The sequence below is a fragment of the Nicotiana attenuata genome, unplaced genomic scaffold (genome assembly GCF_001879085.1).
Source record: "Nicotiana attenuata strain UT unplaced genomic scaffold, NIATTr2, whole genome shotgun sequence".
Classification (NCBI taxonomy): Eukaryota; Viridiplantae; Streptophyta; class Magnoliopsida; order Solanales; family Solanaceae; genus Nicotiana; species Nicotiana attenuata.
In genome coordinates, this window is record NW_017671540.1 from 36,449 (window position 1) to 60,353 (window position 23,905).

The following is a 23,905-nucleotide window of genomic DNA, read 5'->3' on the forward strand; positions in this document are numbered from 1 at the left end:
ATCTTTACACGAAAAGTGGCTAAATTTCGATTACTTTTGAAACTGGGCTATTTTTGAACGACCACTTGTAAATCTGGCTATTTTTGAATTGGAATTTTTACATTCCTATCCTATTTATGAAACCTTTTTACCCTACATGTTTAAGGTTTGAGTAAATTACATTTAGTATACTAAATTACCATTTATATACCATTATTTAAAAAAGGATATAATTAATAGGCATTTATATCAGGCATAATTTTAGGACTTTCCAGTTTCTCTTTCCTTTCAGTTCTACCCCACCCCCTCCGCACGTTTCTCCCCTAACTCCCCCCCCCCCCTCCCCCCACGTTTTACCTTCACATCCCCACGTTCTGCGTATGTGTACTTCTTTACAGAACAAAATTTACCCACCTTCTTCATTTTCCACCATTTGAATTATTATTCTTCAAAATTCTTTCCCATTTTTAGTCAAGTTTAAGTTAAACTATGAAGAACATCAAATCTCCCAAAAAATTACCTAAAAAAATGACAGTAGGTGATATCTCCTCCTTCGATTTGGGTGTTGTAACACCAAAATCACCACAAAAATTCCTAAAATCTACACATGCAATGGAACCTACTACTCAAAGTTCATCTCCTAGACAAATCCGTGCCGAGAATAGAACAAAGCATTTGCACGATGTCGATGCTGGAGGCAGTGGTACACCAGGCGGCAAACAACTCAAAAGAAAGGGTAAAGAGTTTTGTATAGATGACGATTTTTTGGACGATATCCCTAAAATTCCTAGAGTAAAAAAATCCAAGTTGTCTCCTTCTTCCTCAAAGCAAAAACCGAAGAAACAGTCCAAAAATCACCCCAAATTGGTTCAAAAAAAATTTGGCGAAGGTAAACATTATTATTTTCCTTTCCAGTTTTGTAGTTTTGTTTTGTATGTCAAAATCCCTGTTTTAAGTGTGCTGGTAAATTGTAGATTAGTTGTCTTAATTTTGTAAGTTATTCTGTAGATGTGATGTTTTACAGTTTATTATTGTAGGTATTTTGTAGTTGTCTTTTATTTATATTGTCGTTATATTTTAAATGTTGAAACAAAGATGTATTTACTTTCTTATTCCTGTAGTTTTTTCTTCCTCGTTTGTTTTTACCTATTTGTGTAGTGATGGTGTAGTTATATGTCGATAATATGTAGATTAATGCTTCATTTTTATGCATTTTACTGATGTGAAATAATTTATTATTTTTTGCAGAATGGACATTATTTTTCCCCACAAAATATGGATTATGGTGTGCTTAGATTCCACACTTTGTGTGATCCTAGTATTCCTAGCCAGATAAAAGAGTTGTTGTCTCCAAATGCTTTAAAGCTTTTTAAAAATACTTGTTTTGGTTACTTACTGTCTCTCCCCTCCATTTGCATGCAAAACCAAGCTATTCATCTCCTCATGAAGTATGAACTGTCTAAGTCTGATGAATCATTTTTTTCAGTCTACTTGAAGGGGGGAAAATTGAATTTTTCATTGAGAGGGTTTGGTTTAGTTACTGGATTAAATTTTGTGAATCAGTTTTCAGATTTTGGATACACTTCTATTTATGTTAGCAAGTTAATGAATAGCTATTTTCCTAACCAAAAAAGAGTAGAGAAGTGGTATTTGAAAAACATAGTGACAAATAGATCTTGGGTAAATGATGAGGATGCAGTCAAGTTGTGCATTCTTTATCTTTTGGAATTTTTTGTTTTCCCTTCTGACAAAGACCATGTGTCTTTTATAGACAACTTTAGGTTCTATTTGGTGGAGTCTGGTCAGTTTGAGTCATACCCATGGGGTATTAAATCTTTCAATTAGGTTATGGAATCTGTTAGGCATCGTCTAAATCCTCGTGTACATTCTTATCTAATACGGGGATGCTCATTAGCCTTGCAAGTGTGGCTTTATTAGTGTTGCTCGACCGTCAGCACGGAGCTTGCTACGAGGTCTTCTGACTCAATACCTTGCATATTAAGATGGTCAGCTACTAAGGGGCAGATTTGGTTAACTGCCTTTGAGAAGAAGTTGATCAAGCCTGAGTGGATTAAGGTATGTTTTTCAGTTTTGGTTACTGTCTACATATACATTCATAATATCTACAATTTGTCTACATTTCTTCCTTAGTGGAACTAACTGGGATTTTTTCATCATTCAATTCACAAGCATAACTGAATCTGGAGAAGAGATTGGAGTACTTACTCTGCCAAACAAGATTCAATATGAGGATGAACAAGTTGCACAATCATCAGAGGTTCCAAATGTTGATTCTCCAACATTGGAACCCAAACATACAGATTGTCAAGAGGACAAGGAATCTGTGGCTAAGAAGCTCAGGAAGCTAGAAAAGGGAATTCAGCAAGTAATATTATTAACTACAATATATTTACATATTAGCTACAATTTATCTACATTTCACAACAGTTGATGTAGTATATATTGTAGTTAAATTGTAGTATAATTCTATATTTCTATATTTTTAACTTTTAGGTTGATGGAAAATTAGCAGATTTTAGGAAGGCTGTATTTAAGGAACTCCATAAACTAAGAGTGTTTATAGATGATTCTGTGAAGAGTGTTTTGAAATTGGTAAACAGGAGCTATGATGTGGATGAGGCAAAGGTAAGAGTTGACATATATTTATATACCAAAACAAATTATGACATATGAAATAATATACTCAACCTAACATTAAATATTTAGTTTGCTGGTAGTTCAACCAAAAACAATGACCAACAACAAGGATTGAACAACCAACAATTTCATTGCAATATTGGTGATCAAGTGCATGCAAGCACAAGCAACACAGGTATCTACAAAATACCTACAAATATATACACTTATTATAAAACTTTATAGAACATAGTTTTATTATTCACATTTTATCTACAACTTCCTACCTATATCTACAACTTTCAAGGCAGCATTATCTAGTATTATTTACCTTTTTTTAATTATAAATTTAAGCTGCAGTTTGTCCAGAACATGTTCCAGGACATGTTGACTTATATCCAGAATTTCAAGAAGCAGCTGATGTTGATCAAGGAGGTATAAAATCATGCTGTCATTCATAATAAATACTTGTTGTTCATACAATTTTACATTCCTGTTAAGTCATTTATGTTTTATGTAACAGATATTGAAGATGTCAATGTACACTCCCCAATTCATGGAGTGAGTGTAGCAGCTCAGATAGAACAAGTCAATGAGAAACAGCTAAATGAAGGTGAAGATACACAACATGTGGATGAAGTTGGTTCTGAAGGATCAGGCATTGATAAGAAGTGTGTGACATTGGATGACTTTGAGTTGCCAGACAACTTAACACAATTGGTTAAGTTTGGAGAGCCCATACCAGATGAAGCAACCCCTATTCATCCGGGGAGAAGCAGGCAACCGGGGAAACATGCACGATCACCTTTCATACCTCTATATAGTTCTGGAGGCAGCAGCTCTATTGGTCCTAAATTTTTCTACCTCAAGCACCCCTTCATAACTCTTATAGGTAAAAATGTAGATTCTGATGTGTTAGATAAGTTCAACAAGTGGTTATACCACCGTACTGACAAAGTTTCTAAGAGGTATGAATGCTTAGTTTGACACTGTCATTTCAACATTTTAAAGTTTACATATGTAATTCATTATGTGATTTTTTTTGATTGGACATTTATTTGTTGTTACAGGAGGAAGGCTCCCTTTTCAATAAAGGATAACCAAATCAAGCCTTGGTTAGACGTTGGAGTTGAAAAGTGGATAAGAAGGACTGGTTTTATTCCCTTGCTCACCCCGGACAAGTCCTCAATAACTCTGTAAGTATCAAAGAATAAATTCACAAAATATATTCTGGCTTCTGTTTTGTAGTAGAATTGTAGTTATTACATGATTGTAGTTAATTTGTATTTATGCTGTAGTTTAAGATGAAGACTTACAAATGTGTGCTATAGTTTGAATGTCAATATTATTGAGACCTTATGGTAGTTTGTTATTTTTCATGTGTTGTTGTGTATAGCAGCTAAAGTGTAGCTATTTGTTAGTTTATTTAAATTCTGGCTTTTTAGTTTAAAATGTATCTGCCTTGTTGATAATTGTAGTTACAATGTAGCTTATAGTAGATTTTATTTTATTATGCAGCACATTGATGTTATTATGTATTACCTGAGAAAAAGAGGCAAAAATGGCCCCAACAACAACAACACTAGGTTTACAACAACAGATTTCTTGTTCAAGTCAAAGATTGAACAAATCTATGAGAAGTTCATAAGTACTCCACAAGAACAAAAGTATTCGGTTGTTAAACCCGATGATGATGTTGCAGAATATATTCTTGGGTATAGAATTCTTGCTAATATTGCCTGGGATGAAGTTGACTATGTCATCATGCCCGTGAACATTGTAGAGAAGTTCCATTGGTTGTTGGTCGTTTTCGACATAGCGGACAGACGACTTTATGTGTATGATTCCATGGTGTCTTCACAAAACCATAATGTTGTTGAAGCATGTGTTGATAAGTTTTCAATCATTATCCCTCTGTATTTTTCTTGCACAGGTTTCTACGGTAAGCGTAAAGACATTGACTTCAAGACCACAAAGGCATACATTGAGAAACCAGTTACAAACCCTCTCAACATACAGTGGTTGGTTGCGGAGATTCCACAGCAAAAGGAAGGATCACTTAAAAAAACTATTCTCTCTTTCTAAATGGTTAATTATTATTTTTTTATAATTATTTGTTAAATAATTAAATTTTTGTGTCTTATGCAGCGATTGTGGGGTATTTGTGGCTGCTTTTGCGGAGTATGTTAGCCTTGGAGATTTGTCAATCCCTTCAGAAGACCTTTCGGATATCGACCAATACCGTACACGTTATGGAGCTCTCCTATTGGACTATGCTACAAAGAAGCAAGAAGATGGGTCAATCAGTGAAAGTGAGGTTACAGGAAGGCTAGCAAGGAGGAAGGGTGCTCCTGCTTTGAATGAGAAGACTAGAGTATAGAGAAAGAAGAAATAGAGTGTTGTTTTCCTAGTTTACTTGATGCCAATTTGTAATTGAAGGAGAATACAATACTTTATGAACAAAATTTTTATGTTTTTATTGCAGCAGACTTTATTGTTTTGTTATTTTATGGCAATATCAACATTTTGTGAAGAATTAATGTAGTTATTGTATATAAATTTTGTATTTGTATATCATAATTTCTAGCTGTTTACCTTCTGTATATAACTGTCAGTTGAAGTCAAATTACACAACAAAAAATTAAATAAATACTCCAATCATAGAAATGTGTTATCCACAATGAATCTGCAAATTGTCTACAAAATTTTACAAAGACTACAATTTAACTACATTTAACCTACATTATATCTACAATCTGGAAACACTTTACATGAATTTACTTTTTAATATCAGTTTTATTGTAGATAATAAATATTAATACAAAATTACACTATATCAAAGACAAATTTAGATGCCTGACAAGATACATAAAAGCATATTAAACACGCATAATAAAATTGTAGTATACTTCATAATGATCTTTAAAAACTTAAACGATTACACAAAAAAATGTAGATTCTTTAACTCACTAACAGTAACTACAAAATAACCATTCTAACTACATGATATTTTTTTTTTGGGTGCATTCTTGCAAGATCTTTTGTTATGCCCTTCACCTCCACAGTTTCCACATGACACCTTGTACTTCTTTGACTTTAGTTCATCATATGTTTTGTATCTTTCCTTTTGAGGTCTTCCTGGCTGCTTTTTCTCTCCCGTAGGTGGTTTTACTACTTCATCAGATATATGTTGTGGCACATTCCATTTGCTTTCATCAGGAAGGGGATTTACTGGTATTTCATATGTACGGAGTAGGCTCTCCCTTGTGTAATACGGCGAGCAATAATTTTCATATCCTTCATTCCTGTCCCTTAAAGCTGCCAAAGCATGCGCACATGGAAGTTCATCAAGTTGGAACTGGCCACAAGTACATTTCTTGTTTTCAAGACACACAATGTACCGCTTCACACCATCTATCACAGTATAGATAAGATCTGTTGAAGCCCTCACCTACAATTACATAACAAACAGAAATAAAAATATTTAAAATTCATAAAAATAGTTTATCTACAATTATCATCAACTTATCTACAATTTATCTACAAATGATCTACCATCTACAAATTAACTATAGTGTGTCTACAGTTTATCTAAATTCTGGAAACACTTTATATAAAAATATTATTATTCTCCATAAAATAAAGAGATCTTACCCTAAGTTTCTGAGATAATGTACTGTTTTTCTCCAATTCTTTGTTGAATTTGTACCCAAGGTATGTGAAAGTACCCTTTGCCTTCAACAACTTCTCTTTCGTCCAACGTTCAAGAAGTGTCCTCATATACTCTAATAGGTCAAATATAGGCAGCTCTCTTGCATATTTTGTTACAGCATTCAACGACTCTGCGATGTTTGATGTCATAGTCCAAGTTCTATTCACCGTTGCATGTACTCTTGACCATCTATGATAGCCAATATCATAGAGGTATGATTTAACATGAGGGTCTATCTCTTCAATCTTCGACATCCTTTCATTAAATTCATCCATAGTGTATGATCCTGTTGTAGCAAAGTACGATTCATTTAATTGTAGATGACCCTTCTTGAACTTTGCCCTTATATTTGTCCAAATATGCCACACGCAAGAGTAGTGTGACACGCCCGGATAGACAATTGATGTTGCCTTCAGGATACTCTCATTCCTATCTGAAACAACACACATTGAAGTTCTTTCACCATATGCTAGCTTGAATTGCTCAAAAAACCACTTCCACGATGCATCGTTTTTCGAATCAACCACTGCATATGCCAAAGGCAATATTGTTCCTACATTATTAATAAAAAATTAATTAACTGGCAGCTTTGAAATTGCATATAAAGACACAAATACATATAAACTACAAGATATCTACAAAGATATCTACAATGTTTCTACAATTTACACACTGCCTACAAAATAACAACAAAATAACTACATTTATACCTGCTGCATCCATTGTGCTTGCTGTCAGCATAATTCCCCTAATAGGTTGTCTTTAAGAATGTCCCATCAACCACTACTACTGGTCTACAATATTCCCAACCACTTATTGATGTACAAAGAGCAACAAATGCATATAAGAAGCATTCATCGGTTGTCTTCTTCAATTTAACAATTGAACCAGGATACGTTTTCTCAAGAATATAAAAATATTTTGGTAATTTATTATAGGAGTCAGCCGGATGACCTCTCAATAACTGTAAAGCCTTTTCCTTTGCCCTCCATGCTTGTATGTAGCTTAGGTTCAATCCATGTTGGGATAACATGTCAGTTTGTATGTCCTTTGGTGTGTAAACTGTCTTAGGATCACAATACTTTGGCATGACCATGCTACCAACTACAACTGCAGTATGTTTGTGCTGTATGAATGTATCGTCCATTAAGGAGCATGTGTGTTGTCAGTTGAAACTCCTTATCTTGACCATTGCGGAATCATTAATTGATGTTGCCTTGAAGTGCCATTTACAGTTTTCACCAACGCATACAAGCCAGTAACTTCCAAAAAAATACAATATTTAATACAGATTATAAATGTAGGTGCAACAAAAGGACTGTTTTACCATAAAGTAACAATTTAACTACAATTTTTCAAATATTTTTTTACTTGACTAAAACACTACTTTTATTGATATTTTCTCCATACCTTCTATGACTAGATCTTTTAACTCTGAACTGGAACTTGTGCATCACAGAAAAGTGCTTCATTGCAGCAGCTACAGTTTGCTTGTCCTGATACACTTGTCCTTCTTCAATATCAGTTTGCGTAGATTCTTTTATTATTTCACTTTGATATTCCTTTATAGCCGGAGAGGATGGCATATCAAGTAACTTTAGGGACCCAGACGAACCTGCATCAATATAAAGATAAACAGTGTCATTTTAATTTGTACAAAATTTGTAGATTTTTTGTAGATATAGTTAAAATTTTGTAGACATCCATATTAGGATGTCAGACATTGTACTTAAATTGTATAAATGTAGTTTTAATTGTAGTTAAATGTAGATATATTTTAGATAATATCGTAAAACCATAATTCTATGCAATTTCTAACTATACAAACCTGCACTTGTGTTATCGTTCGTGATTGCCAATTCCATATTGAAATCTCGTACACTTATACATAACGGATATGAACCTAAGTTTTTATTCTCCTTTTTGGTCTCTATATACACACTAATCCCCATATCATTCCCAATCTCCATTGGGGGACAATTGTCGTTCACGATGTATTTGATTTCTACGATTTTTTCTGTAGTATCAATCGATAGTTGTTCTGCAATTGTAGAAACGAGAATATTGTAGCTTGATTCACATCTACCACAATGGCATCAACTTCAAAATCCCTAAATCTCCCATAGTTTTCCCAAATCCCATTGAATTGTAGCATTATTGCGATTTTCGACATGATTGCTTGTTGTTGTTGGTGTTTTTTTTGGATTTCTAGATTGAGAGAAGAAAAGATAAAGAACATATATATGATCGACAATTTAATTTCTGAAAACGACGAAGAACAGAGTATAGCAATTCGTTGAAGCTGTTCGTAGTTGAATCTCGAAGATTTGAATTCTACAATTTGAATTCAGTTCGTTGAAGTTGTTCGTAGTTGAAGCTGTTCGTACTTTTTGAAGCTGTGCGTACTTTTTTCCCTTAATTTTTGAATTGTAATTTAAGAGAAAAATACGCTGATGAGAATATTCCTTTCCGTTTCAAAAATTGAATTTAATGTAGAATCAATCAATCAGGATTCTTTCCTGATTTTTAGCGTGTTTTTAGGGAATATTCTGCCCTTTTAATACCTAATAAACGAATGGTACATAAATTGTAGGAAAAATGTGGACTAGGCGGATAATTTAGATAATATAAATATTTTTGGTAATAAAGTTTCATATATGGTATAGATAGGAAAAAATCTCTTTTGAATTTCTCCCATTTTTGTAATATATAGCAAGATGAGCCCAAATTCAAAAAGATCCTTGGCCCAATCCCAAATTTAACGGGCTAAATAGAACCAAACCAAACAAATGAGCCCAAATCTGAATTTCGCTATCTGCTTTAAATTCTTGGCAAAACCCTCCTTCTCCGCCGCTTTGCTTCTCTCCATCTCTTTTTGCAGCAAAGCTCCTCAGACCGAATCGAAATGGTACGTTTCCATCTATTTTCTCAATATTTTTTTCCACAAAATATAGTAGTGGATTATAATGCTTGTAATTTTCATATTAAACTACAACTTTTTTATCTTTGTTCATAATCATTTTTACAAGTTATTAATCTGTCGTTAATCAATGAGTTGTTCGATATAAGTTGTAGAATTAAAAGCGGATCTACTAATTTATTGTGTTTAAGAAGCATGAAGCAATTTTCTGCAAATTTAAATGACTAAAATGCACCGACCCTAGGGCTTTGGTCTAGCAGTAAGAGCGCAGCTCGTGATGTGTGAGTTAAACAAAATGCCCGGTATTTAAGTGGAGAAGCGTAGAGCAGTGGGCCCGTTGTCCCGAGGGGATTTCTCGGTTATTAAGAAAAGGACTAATATGCACCCATTAATTTGTGTTTTTGAAGAATTGAATTTTGGAAAATCTAAGTTACTTGTGTGAATACGTTGATTCGATGAGCAGGCTTCAGAGAAGAAGTTGAGCAACCCAATGAGGGAAATCAAGGTTCAGAAGCTAGTCCTTAATATCTCCGTTGGTGAGAGCGGAGATAGGCTCACCAGAGCAGCCAAGGTCATTCAGTTTCCTTCCTGATAGCGTTTAATACTGTGTTTAGAACTTGATTTCATTGTTGTATTGTGAAACTGAAATTGGCATTGTTAATGTTCCGTACTGAATAGGTCTTGGAGCAACTCAGCGGCCAATCCCCTGTTTTCTCTAAGGGTTAGTTTTTTTGAACCTTCAATTTATTCCACTTTTTTTCTCTATTTTCGGATATTTAGCTACCTTTGTCTCAAATGCATAGTCAGTTACTGGACTTATCTAGTTCCGTCTCTATCAAATGTACGTGTTAACCTGTGTTATGCTCAGTTGATGAATTGATTGATTAACATTGACATGACAATTTTGTTGAAATGTTGAATTAATTTATAATCAGTACTGTTAAAATGTTGAATCTCTAATTTCCATATATTATATTGTATTGGAATGAAGTGGAGCTGACTAGAGCTGAAATAAATAAGATTCATTTAGTCAACCCTAACTGATGTAGAATTGAAATGTAGCTAATTGACATATAAATGTTAGGTCTCAAGGAGTAACCCGCCTTTTATCCTGTCCTATATGCATCCTGAAAGCGGGCTCATATATACATGTAACCTGCCCCAACTAGTTTGGGATTGAGTAGTAGTAGTAGTTGGTGGTGGTGGTGACCGTGGCAGCAGCAGCATTCTGAAATGATTCTTATTGCTCCCTTAAGTGAGAACCAACCAATAAAGAATGGTTGTATGCTTCTTTAATTATGTTTTTTCTTGAGCTAGATGTGCAAGAATTAGTTTAACTCTGAATATGCAATGATAAAAAAATTGATGTGGTTGTTCACACATTTAAAATTGGTGTTTATACATTGAAAGATTTGTACTGAGGTAAATAATTTATTTATTGACTTTAAGTAATCAAGTATTCATCCCTCATTCTTTGTTGACGATGTTTAGTTTCCTCTGGTGGTTGTATTGCTCTCTTTGACAGCTAGGTATACTGTGCGATCCTTTGGAATTAGGCGTAATGAGAAGATTGCTTGCTATGTCACTGTCAGAGGAGATAAAGCTATGCAGCTCCTTGAGAGCGGATTGAAAGTCAAGGAATACGAGTTGTTGAGAAGAAACTTCAGTGAGACTGGCTGTTTTGGTTTTGGCATTCAGGAGCACATTGATCTTGGAATCAAGTAAGCATATGTTATCTAGCTATATCATGCTATTCGGTTTATTCACATTCAACATGATTAGTTTTCAATTTTATTATTTGGAGGTGGTTGGTTGTCTGTCATGGGTCTTGCTATTGCGCGTGCATCATTAAGCTTTAAATTTTGTTTGCTGAAACTGCATGAATCATATAGGTGACGATTAATAGTTTTTAGTCACCTTCAAGAATTTGTGTTGCGTTTTCCCTGAAGTTCTACCGAGTGTGTTTCTTTCTCATGTTTCACTATATGAGTATGAGCATAGGGTTGTTATCTATCAACTGCTCTGTCTTTATGTCTGTAAAATGATTGTGCTGTCACTAATTTGTTTTGGTATTCTACACCTTTATCTGTTCTATAGGTATGACCCTTCAACCGGTATCTATGGTATGGATTTCTATGTTGTGCTCGAGCGCCCAGGATACCGTGTTGCTCGTCGTAGGAGGTGCAAGGCCCGAGTTGGAATTCAGCACAGGGTCACAAAGGATGACGCTATGAAGTGGTTCCAAGTCAAATACGAAGGTGTTATCCTTAACAAATCCTCAAACATTCAGTAAGTTGATATCCACTGTTGGATCAGTTTGTCCCCCAGCAAGTTTATGTTTTCTATGCATTTTGTAGACCAACATTTAATACTCCTAGAGTTCGAAGGTTTTGAAGAGTTGCTGTTATTTGGCATATCAGGATATTTTATTTTGTTTACATTTTTGCTATTAGAGGATTTTAATTTTATTATCCTTCTTGATTGGTTGAGTTTCAAATGTTGCTAGCAAGCCAGAATTATTCTCACGACTACAATCTTTTTCTGTTTGTAAAGATTGTAGAGAAATCGAGGGAAAATATGCAGTTCTTACAAAGAATCTTTTAAATAATAAGTGTTGTTAATCAAGTACCGGATCGTGTCAAACACTCCACTCATTCTTAATGAGGACATATAATCAGGATAGAGCTAAAATTTTAGTTTTATGAGTTTTTGATTTAGAATGATGACTTCTTGTGTTAAAAATTAGTATTTAAATCTAATGTGTGCATGTTTTTAATAGTTTTTTAAATACAAATATATTGTTTGAGCGAAAGATATTGCGTTCTGCTGAACTAGAATGCGGGCTTCTACATCCGCACTTACATATAATATCTTTTTTGATGTATAAATAACGAGGAGAATCCTTGACTCATTCTTCTCTTTTTGGGGCGTACAACATAAATTTTTTAGGTGTAATTAATTAGGAATATTAACCAATAATATTGTGACATCCTTACTCTCCATCGACGCAAGCAACGGTTTCTCTGATTGTTTAGTCAAATTATTATTATTATTATTATTATTATTATTATTATTATTATTATTATTAAAGTGACTTACTTTAAAAAAAAAAAATCAATCAGTAATGACATAACCTCAATTCGAATCTTCTTTAATTAATTAGTCCAGTCCTGTAGTTTATATTTTCACTTCTGACGAAAATCGTTGCTAGAATCGCGTTGTTTTATGTTATTTTTTTGGGTGCAAAAGATAACTGGCATAGATTAAAGGGAAATAGGCCAAATTTGTCCCTCTAGTAAATTATCCACGTTTGTCTCTAGTTCTACTATCCGTCCAAATATATCCCTACCATTAAGAAAGTAGACAAATTCGTCCCTAACCCTAACAGAATTACAACGTGACACCGGGCCCTTCTCTTTGATTGCCAACAGGCAAATTAAAAACCCAAAGAAAAAGGACTCGTTCATGTTATCTGACCCGATTTGTCAAAACCCTTGTTTTTATGGAAAATCAAAAACAAAAAAAGATTCGATTTTTTAACCCAAGAATACTAAGCACCCCAAAAAGGCCTAGAGGCCACTCTTCCTCCTCAATGTTAAACCTGCCCAATTTTTCATCTCATTACGAAAGAGCTCCATTAGAATCAGTTATCACCTCCGTCTTATATATTTTTCACAGTGTTGTTAAAAATTCGATTGGCACAATACAACGTCATTAAAAAAAACCTTTTTTACAGTCTGAATGGACCAATCTTCCCACTGACATATTCCCCGACAAATATTTAGCCATAATTTTCCAGTACTTAACCCCCGGCCACCATAGAAAATGCTCCCTCGTCTGTCGGAGATGGCTCTGAGTTGAGGGTAAAAACCATAAAAGGCTCTCCCTCACCGCAAAAGCTGAATTACTCCCGATTTTACCTGCCATCTTCTCTTGTTTCGATTCCGTCACCAAACTCGCTCTCCGTTGTCACAGAAATTCGATTAGAGTAAATAATGAAGGCTTTATCCTTATCTCTCTTAAGTGCGTGAACCTCACTTTGGGGATTTTGCTTTTGGTGAAGGCTTCTGGATGCATGGATACTAAGTTGTTTATTTGGCTAGGCATTGTAAGTTGTTGGGGAAGCTTTACATTGATGGATTAGGATTGTAATGGCAGTGCGAGGTGGTTTTGGGTGGGGTGGAAGAAGAAACGGGTTTTAAGAGGGGTCTGCCTGGGTAATGGGCTATTTGAATGGGTATGAGTTCTTTAATTTACCTAGTTGGCAATCAAAGAGAAGGGCTCGGGTGCCACGTTGGAATTTTGTTAGGGTTAGGGACGAATTGTCTACTTTTTTAACGGTAGTGACGTATTTGGACGTATAATAGAACTAGGGACAAACGTGGATAATTTACTAAAGTAGAGGGACAAATTTGACCTTTTTCCCTATATTAAAAGATGCGTACAGGGGTGTGGTGCTCTTTCACCATATTACATATACTAGAACTAGTTACATTACCATATCTACATGAGGTTTCGTCCCTAAAGTTATCATACTGACGATCCTCTATACTAGTAGAGGCTGTCGTTGTCCTATCTATTGTCAAAACAGTATTGGCAACAGTCTCAGTAAGTACATGGTTAATAACAAAACATGTGTTGCTACCTTGATGGTCATTTTCTTGTGCATCTGATATAGCTACCATGCGTTGAGTTGTTGTTCCCATTTGATCTGCCTGCAGCTTATTTGATACAAAAAGTGGTGGTTGAACAAAAATTTGCAGCATATCAGTGTCTTGCATCCTACTTCCTAGCTTCGCAAGTTGGTCTGCTACCTCATTTTGTTTCCTGTACACATGTCAAACTACTGGATCATGTGACATCCCGATGAGGTGCTTGCAGTTGCAAATTAAGTTAGTATACTTTGAAGTATCGCTATCTAAAAGTGTGATTACCTCCCTTGCATCTATTTCCACTTCCAGAGGCAGTAGTTGCATTTCTATGGCTAGACTTAGCCCCTTAATGAGAACTTGCAGTTCTGCTGTGATACAATGCACATGGGGGACTGGACTAGCAAATCCCACCATCCAATCGCCCACGTGGTTCCTAATTACTCCTTCAATCCCATCCGTATCCGTTTTCGAAGATGTTGCCCCATCCGTATTTAGTTTATAGTAGTTAGTCTTTGGAGGTATCCATCTAAGATGAAGTGGAACTCTTTTGGCATGCATATGATGTGATGCTGCTATTAGTAAACTGTACTTGTAAAATAATTCTGGAGAATATAAAATAACGAATAAACAGAAATGAAAAGAAACAGAATTTAATCCGAGCCCACTGAATTCACATTGTTTCCTTAAGGAACTTAATCCCCTCCTACTACCCAAGGTTATGGATTATTTCCTCCAAGGATAGAACGAATTACACACTGGTGTAGCGGTACTTCAAACCCCAGAGTTTCAACGAAAACAGTGATCGGTAGCAAATCACACTTACTGTTGCTTTCTTTGTAGTTAAAACAATGCAGAAGAAAGGAGGAGAATTAAGAAATTCGAATGGAAAATCTGAAAGAATGGACTACTATTTATGGCCCAAACCTGTTGAGTTCAAACGAAGAGAGTTCAATTACGTAAGCGCAAATTAAAACGGGCATAGGAAACGTTTTCCGTTACAAAAAACGGACGGCGGATAATTTGGATTTAATATTAATTTTCCGTTACAAACGCGAATATTTAATAATATTACGTTAATATTTACTATTAACAAATAAATTTGGTCCAAAAAATTAATCAATCAATCGAAATCCGAAGCCGAAGCTGAGCCGAGCGAGCGACGACGACGACGGCGCGAGGCTTGCCTTCTTCTTAACTCTTTAAGAGCTAAAAGAAGAGCAATTGTATATATACCCATCAAAAATCTTTTCATCCTCCAATATGGGACAATATCCTTTTGTCAAGGAGGGAAACTCAAATATTTTATATTTCTCCATTTTCCATTCACCCTCTTTTAAGCTTATTTTAGCTTAAAAATCTCAAACATCCCCCACATGAATGGGGAATGGTTATATCACGGAAATATGTATGAAAAACTGGGTGATTCGCAAGCAAGGATTAATCACATCTGGATAAGTAGGTTTCCCTTTGAACTTTTCCTAGTGAACTTATGTCGGATATACTCGGTCAATCGGTAGATTTGATATCTTTGAACCGTCGAACTTTGGTGTATACCTAGACAACCATAAGTCACACAATCACCCTTTAACCATCTTTGGTTCTCATTGTTGTGTTCGTTTCAGCCATGAACACCGCCTGGTTTTATAAGTGCGTAGAGAACTGGCCTTACAAAATTCTCCTTGAAGCGGCTAACTCTTCACACTTACATAGGTGATTCTTAAACATCTCATCCCGTAGATAAACTATTTGATATACCCCGTATCAAATTTAGAAATTATTAAAAAGCCTTAATGCTTTATCCTTGGTACTGAACATTGTCTCATCCGAGAATGGACCAAAATTTTAGTTGACAATGTTGAACCGTCATTAATGACTTTGTTTGATCTCCTTGAACCTAGATCTTGGGATCTCCAGTCTTCTAGGTAGAGCTACCGCCACAATGACTTGTTCTCGGACATAGTCTCATTTTCCTCGATGATTTCTCAACTACCTCTCTAATTAGGCCTTTTATAAGTGGATCCGACACATTATCACTTGACTTTACGTAGTCAATCGTGATAATTCCTCTAGAGAGTGATTGCCTAACGGTTTTATGTCTTCGTCGTATATGACGAGATTTACCGTTATACATAATGCTCCCAGCTCTTCCAATTGCTGCTTGACTATCGTAATGTATGCATATTGGTGCCAATGGTTTGGGCCAAAATGGAATGTCTTCCAAGAAATTCCGGAGCCATTCAGCTTCTTCACCGGCTTTATCTAAGGCTATGAACTCAGCATCCATTGTAGAGCGGGCAATACAAGTTTGTTTGGATGACTTCCAAGATACCGCTCATCCACTAATAGTGAATACATATCCACTTGTGGACTTAGAATCAGTTGAACCGGTGATTCAATTTGCATCACAGTATCCCTTAATCACCGCAGGACATTTACTGTAGTGCAAAGCAAAGTCCTGGGTATGTTTTAAATATAAAAACTCGTTTCATTGCCATCCAATGAGATTGACCTGGATTACTCGTGTGTCGACTCAATTTAGTTATAGCACAAGCTATATCCGGTCGTGTACAGCTCATGATACACATTAAACATCCCAATACACAAGCATAATCCAATTGTGATATGCTTTGCCTTTGTTCTTTGCTAGTGCAAGATTCACGTCAATTGGAGTCTTTGCAACTTTAAAATCTAAGTGCTTGAATTTTTCAAGTACTGCCTTAATATAATGAGATTGTGACAATGCCAGACTTTGAGGAGTTTTATGGATCTTAATACCCAGAATTAAACCAGTAACTCCCAAGTCCTTCATATCAAACTTGCTAATTAGCATACACTTAGTCGCATTTATGTTGGCAATGTCATTACTCATTATCAACATATCATCCAACATATAAGCAAACAATGACTAAGTGATTTGGAACATTTTTAATGTATATATATATTTATCACATTCATTTATTTTAAAACTATTTGACAACATTGTTTGATTAAATTTCGCATGCTACTGTTTGGGTGCTTGTTTTAGTCCGTAAAGGGACTTAACAAGTTTACATACCTTCTTTTCTTTACCTGGAACCACAAATCCTTCAGGTTGTTACATGTAGATTTCTTCCTCCAAATCTCCATTTAAGAAGGTCGTCTTTACGTCCATTTGATGAATTCCAAGACCATAAACTGCAACTAATACTACTAACATTCGTATGGACGCAATTCTTGTAACTGGAGAGTATGTATCAAAATAGTCAAGACCTTCTTGTTATCTATTCCCTTTGACCATAAGTCTTGCCTTATATTTATCAATAGTGCCACCATCTTTCATTTTCCTCTTAAAAATTCATTTAGAACCCAACGGTTTATTTCCAGGATATGGTTGTTCCATATGGATTCTATTTCACTATTGACTGCCTCTTTCCAAAATAATGATTCCGAAGAAGACATAGCTTCTTTATATGTCCGAGGCTTATTTTCCAATAAGAAAGTCACAAAATCTAGTCCAAATGAAGTAGACGTTCTTTGACATTTACTACGTCTTGGATCCTCCTGATTAAATGTAACTTCTTTTGTTTCTTCCCGAGGTCGTTTAGATCCTTCACCAATCGACTCACATTCCTTCTTATACGGATATATATTTTCGAAAAACTCAGCATTATCTGATTATATAACCGTATTATTGTGAATGTCGGGATTTTCTGATTTATGAACCAGAAATCGATATGCTTTACTATTGGTCGCATATTCTATGAAAACACAATCAACGATTTTCGGTCCTATTTTTACCCTTTTGGGTTTAGGAACTTGCACTTTTGCCAAACACCTCCACACTTTGAAATAATTTAAGTTGGACTTCCTTCCTTTCCATTTTTCATATGGAATCGATTGCGTTTTACTATGGGGTACTCAATTTAGTATCCGGTTAGCCGTAAGAATGGCTTCCCCCCACAAGTTCTGTGGCAAATCAGAACTTATCAACAATGCGTTCATCATCTCCTTTAATGAACGATTCATTCTTTCCGAAATGCCATTGGATTGGGGCGTGTAAAGGGCCGTTGTTTGATGAATAATTCCATATTCTAAATATATTTCTTCAAAAGGAGATTCATATTCACCACCCCTATCACTTCTTATCATTTTGATTTTCTTGTTAATTTGCGTTTCAACTTCATTTTTGTATTGCTTAAATGCGTCTATTGCTTCATCTTTACTATTAAGTAAGTAAACATAGCAATATCGAGTACTATCGTCAATAAAAGTTATGAAATACTTCTTTCCACCGTGAGATGGTATAGACTTCATGTCGCAAATATTTGTGTGAATTAAGTCTAAAGGATTTGAATTCCTTTTAACTGACTTATAAGGATGTTTAACATACTTAGATTCCACACATATTTGGCATTTTGATTTGTCGCATTCAAACTTAGGCAATACTTCCAAATTAATCATTTTCCGCAAGGTTTTATAATTGACATGTACCAAACATATATGCCATAAATCATTTGACTCAAGTAAGTAAGAAGAAGATGAAGTTTTATTATTCTCAACGACCATTACATTCAGTTTGAAAAAGCCCTCATTGAGGTAACCTTTTCCTACAAACATTTCATTCTTACTTATTCCAACCTTATCAGATACAAAGACACACTTAAACCTGTTCTTAACGAGAAGTCCAGCAGAGACTAAGTTCTTCCTAATCTCGGGAACATGAAAGACGTTGTTCAGAGTCACCACCTTGCAAGAAGTCATTTTCAGAAATATCATGCCACATCCTTCAATTTTGGCGGTTGCAGAATTTCCCATAGAAAGCGTCTCTTCGGGTCCAACGGGAGCATATGTAGCAAACACTTCGCTAACAACACAAACATGGCGAGTGGCTCCAGAATCAATCCACCACTCCTTAGGATTTCCCACCAGGTTGCATTCAGAAAGCATAGCACACAAGTCATCAACATCTTCGTGCTTTTCAACCATGTTTGCTTGATCCTTCTTCTCGTCTTTCTTTGGAGCACGACAATCTGCAGATTTGTGTCCAGCTTTCCCACAATTGTAGCAATTTCTGCTGAACCACTTCTTTCTTGGGTTACTTTTCGGTTCAGAAGCCTTCTTCATCTTTCTATTATTTTGAGGAGCATCCTCAACAATGTTTGCTCCCATTATTGTTGAGTTTCCACGACCTTTCTTTTCAACAACTTTGTTGTCCTCTTCGATTCTCAACCAAACAATGAGATCTTCAAGCGACATCTTCTTGTGTTTGTGTTTCAAGTAGTTTTTGAATTCCTTCCACAAAGGAGGCAACTTCTCAATCATCGCTGCAACTTGGAATGTTTCATTGATGACAAGACCTTTAATGAAAATTCTGTTAGTAAAAACAATGTAATTAATACTTTTAACATCAGTATTAATTTGACTTATACCTTCAGCAAGGAGATCGTGAATAATCACTTGCAATTTCTGTTCTTGGGTAATAACAGACTTGCTATCTACCATTTTGTAGTCCAAAAATTTAGCGGCAACAAATTTCTTCAACCCGGCATCTTTAGTTTTGTATTTCCTTTCAAGCGCAATCCACAATTCTTTTGACGTCTCCACATTACTGTAGACGTTATAGAGATCGTCCTCCAGTCTGCTAAGAATGTAATTCTTGCATAGAAAATCAGAATGCTTCCACGCCTCAGTCAGGAGAAAGCGTTCATTGTCTGATGTTCCATCGGGCAGAACAGGAACATCTTCCTTAATGAACTTCTGTAGACTTAAAGTCGTCAAGTAGAAGAACATCTTCTGCTGCCACCGCTTGAAATCAATCCCAGAAAAATTTTCGGGTTTTTCTGTTGGTGCCAATGCCGGTGTTGTTCAGCTTGTCGATGCATTGGCAGTCACCATAGGAACAGACTGGTTCCCGTTGTCATTCGTCGTTTCTGTAAAAGAATGACACAAACAAACGTTAAAATCACGTTGATTTTAATCTCCAATGGAGTAGAAACCCACAAAGGTTTTAGTCTCCAGAACAGTGAGTATAACACAAATACAGAAAATATTAAGTTCCTTAAGCTTGTTAGTAAACTGTATTTGTAAAATAATTCTGGAGAATATAAAATAACGAATAAACAGAAATGAAAAGAAACAGAATTTAATCTGAGCCGACTGAATTCATAGTGTTTCCTTAAGGAACTTAATCCCCTCCTAGTACCCAAGGTTGTGGATTATTTCCTCCCATGATAGAACGAATTACACACTGGTGTAGTGGTACTTCAAACCCCAGTGTTTCAGGCGAACACAATGGTTGGTAGAAAATCACACTTACTGTTGCTTTCTTTGTAGTTAAAACAATGCAGAAGAAAGGAGGAGAATTCAGAAATTCGTATGGAAAATCTGAAAGAATGGACTACTTATTTACAGCCCCAACCTGTTGAGTTCAAATGAAGAGATGTCAGTTACGTAAACGCAAATTAAAACGAGCAGAGGAAACGTTTTCTGTTACAAAAAACGGACGACGGATAATTTGGATTTGATATTAATTTTCCGGTACAAACAAGAGTATTTAATAAGATTACGTTAATATTTACTATTAACAAATAAATTTGGTCCAAAAAATTAATCAATCAATCAAAATCTGAAGCCGAAGCCGAAGCCGAGCCGAGGGAGCGACAACGACGACGGCGCGAGGCTTGCCTTCTTCTTAACTCTTTAAGAACTAAAAGAAGAGCAATTGTATATATACCCATCAAAAAAAATTTCCTCCTCCAATATGAGACAATGTCCCATTGTCAAGGAGGGAAACTCAAATATTTCATTTTCCCTCCATTTCCCGTTCACCCTCTTTTAAGATTATTTTAGCTTAAAAAACTCAACAATCCCCCACATGAATGGGGAATGGCTATGTCACGGAAATATGCATGAAAAACTGTATGATTCGCAAGCAAGGATTAATCGCTTCTGGATAAGTAGGTTTCCTTTGTGAACAACTAATTTTTGACCACACTCAAATTTTATACTATTTAGTGTAAATATTTCTTTTAGGTTTAATCTTAATATTTATCTTATTCTTAATAGGTTTTATTTAAAAAAAAAAACTACAAAAAAACTCTCATTCTTAGAGCACAAAGAATCTTTCTTAGTATCATTTACAGTACATGTAGATATTTAGTTTTCATATATTGTAAGAAATAATGGTTATTCTTCTTATCTTCATAATTTAATTATCTTTTAAAATAAAAGACCAAAAAAAATAAATTCAAAATGAGCTAAAATCATGTTAAAGTGATTAAGTTTGTTATCAAATTTTTTATTTAAAAAGAATGAGCTAAGATCACGTTAAAGTGATTAATTTTGTTATCAAATTTTTATTTNGGTAAAAGATGCGTTAATCAATATAACTTTGTTTAAAATTAATTTAAGCCAAATAATAAAAATATATATATAAACAAATATTTCGGATCAAAAAAGATAAATAAACGGAATACTCTGAATAAGCTAGTATGCTTTAGGGGCGTGTTAACCAATCCGTTATCATGATCATGTACACGTTTGCTTGACATAGTTATGATTTCCCAAATTAAGGGCAAAGTATGCGTTCGCGCAACTTTGACAAAAACAATCTTAAAAATAATAAAGTGTTATTAATTATATACACATACGTGTGCCATGATTCCTGACATACCAAATAAAACGAATACACGTACGCGTGATTCGTTTCAAGATAATTCCGTAATTACAAGTAATCAAGCAATTAAAAGCGGTTTAAGGTAAATGTGCATAAATTTCTCTAGAACATAAAATATCCAGAATTAGTTAAGCCAAGTATAATTATTAAAGCGACCGTGCTAGAACTACGGAATTCGGGAGTGCCTAACACCTTCTCTCGGGTTAACAGAATTCCTTACCCGGTCTTCTGGTTTCGCGGACTTTAAACAGAGTTAAATTTCCTCGATTTGGGATTTAAAATAAATCGGTCACTTGGGACACCATAAATTATCCCAAGTGGCGACTCTGAAATAAATAAATAATCCCATTTCTATTAATGTCACTTAAATTTGGAAAACTCCTTTCTTTCCTTATCTCCTCGGGTGTAAAAAAGGAGGTGTGACAGCTATGGCGACTCTGCTGGGGAAGATAACCCAGAACTTCTGTTCAGGGTTTAGAATTCGAGCTTGTAATGTGATCTATACTTGGCTTTATTAATTTGATGTTATTACTATGATTTTGGACCTAATGTGCTAATTGCCTCTTATTTACCGCTTTGATATTATTTGAATTGTATTAAACTGTCTTCTTACGCCTCCCTTCTGAGTCTTCTGAATTTATGGTGCACACGTGCGCGTGGCCCACTTTTCTGTTAGAAGTCATACCAACTAGAACAAGGTTGGGTCAAGTAACTAGGCCGGGTAGACTTTCGTGCTCCCAGTACGTTGCCCCCACCTCGGCTCGAGCCGTCCGCTTGGGTAAGCCAAGTCTAAAACACTCCCCCTAGGATTAAAACCTAGAATAACATAGCCTCATGACGGATCCCTAGTTGGAACCTTTGTTTGCATCATGTGCATTTGACTTTGGGGACTCAACACAGGGGTTGGGTCCGTCTAGGACAGGTGTACCCGAGAATTGCAAGACCATCCTAATGCATCTTATGTGCTACGTATGCATTATGTTTGATTCGGCTTGTGCATGTTGACCGGTTTTTAAAAAATATATAAAAAAAATTGAGGGAAAACCAGAAGGGAGAAAATAGGAGAGAAAATTTACCCTGTTTAAAAAAAATCTCGGTATTCACCACAAGAAGATTATCAAAATAAACCTGAATTTTTCAAAAAGTGTCATCCTATTCCTGAAACATTACGAACTACGCGGGTCTGATTCTCACCGGATGTGAGATACGTAGGCAAACCTCATCGGTTCCGGCCCTCAATTTTTAAAAATTCAATAATTATTTTCTTTTAATTCCTTCTTTAGATGTTTTTCTTTGAGACATCAAATTTAAAAATCCAAAAATATTTTCTTTCTTCTTTGGAAGTCCTTCTTTCAAAAAATAAAAATAAATTCAAAACCCAAAAATATTTTCTTAGTGTAGAAGTTCTGATAGTCTGAATTCACATAAAAAAAGGAAAAGAAAAAGAGTTAGTTTACTGTACTTCAGTTCTGATTTCCCGAACTACGCAAGATCTGATTCATGTCTCCACATGATACGTAGGCAACCCACATCAGGTTCGATCGAATCATTTTGAAAAAAAAAAGAAAAAAAAAAGTGAAAAAAGAAGTAAAAAAAAAAAGAAGAGAAACAGTGTTTATTTTAACATGCTTGTTGTTTTGAAATAAAAGCTAATTAAAGGTGGTCGGTTTGTTGGTTTGCAATAGCGAGCCACGCAAACAATCTAAGATCCCTCGGAAGTAAAAGCATCTTCTCAACAAATGGAACAAGCACCACTGTTGTTGATCCAAGGTCACGAAAAGGCAAGTAGGCAAGTTGACGGTGAAAAACAAAAAATTGAAGGCAAATGTGGGGTTGACTTTACTAGATTTGAGCAATAGGACATGGCCTGCTCAGGATGATTTGTTTATGGGGAATTTGATCCAGCATTGAAAGCCATAGTAGCCATTGCCGCGGCAGAAGAGAAACCAAAAACGGGCGCCAAATAAGAAACTTTCCCTATCAAACTGGAGTCTCGGTAGCCGGTCTTGCTATCTTTTCTGCCTTTTGAGTTATTTCAGTGTGTCATCCGAATGTTTTCTCTTTACTGTCTTACATTCTGATGTAAACCCTTCTATTTTTTTTATATTCAAATAAATGAAATCAATATTTCATCATCCATGAATGTCTCTTTTCTTAATCTTGTCACCTTTCTTATTCTCTTTTCAGTTATGTAAATGCAGATTTTAATAACATGACATGCTTGCGGACTTCATGCCAAGATCTTAAAACGCTGTCAGATTTTGAAATAATGAACCAAGAAGCATAATTTGTTGAAGATAAGGCTTGTAAGAAAATAAACAAAGAATTGAACCGAAAATGAGATTCCCTTC

At 35.3% G+C, this 23,905-nt stretch overlaps 2 protein-coding genes across 2 annotated transcripts; one reads left to right on the forward strand and one right to left on the reverse strand.

The window, feature by feature from the left end:
* Window positions 1-5,464: 5,464 nt before the first annotated feature.
* On the reverse strand, window positions 5,465-8,193 carry LOC109208882. Its single transcript, XM_019372039.1, has 6 exons — window positions 8,157-8,193; window positions 7,739-7,943; window positions 7,039-7,076; window positions 6,271-6,881; window positions 5,674-6,067; window positions 5,465-5,472 (listed from the first exon to the last, which is right to left on the reverse strand). Exons 1-6 carry the CDS (start codon window positions 8,191-8,193, stop codon window positions 5,465-5,467), a joined length of 1,293 nt encoding a protein of 430 aa, XP_019227584.1.
* Window positions 8,194-9,129: 936 nt separating this feature from the next.
* LOC109208877 (60S ribosomal protein L11-1) lies at window positions 9,130-11,737 on the forward strand. Its single transcript, XM_019372031.1, has 5 exons — window positions 9,130-9,236; window positions 9,712-9,819; window positions 9,927-9,969; window positions 10,774-10,969; window positions 11,346-11,737. The coding sequence occupies exons 1-5, from the start codon at window positions 9,234-9,236 to the stop codon at window positions 11,539-11,541; spliced, it is 546 nt and encodes a 181-aa protein (XP_019227576.1). The 5' UTR covers window positions 9,130-9,233; the 3' UTR covers window positions 11,542-11,737.
* Window positions 11,738-23,905: the final 12,168 nt, after the last annotated feature.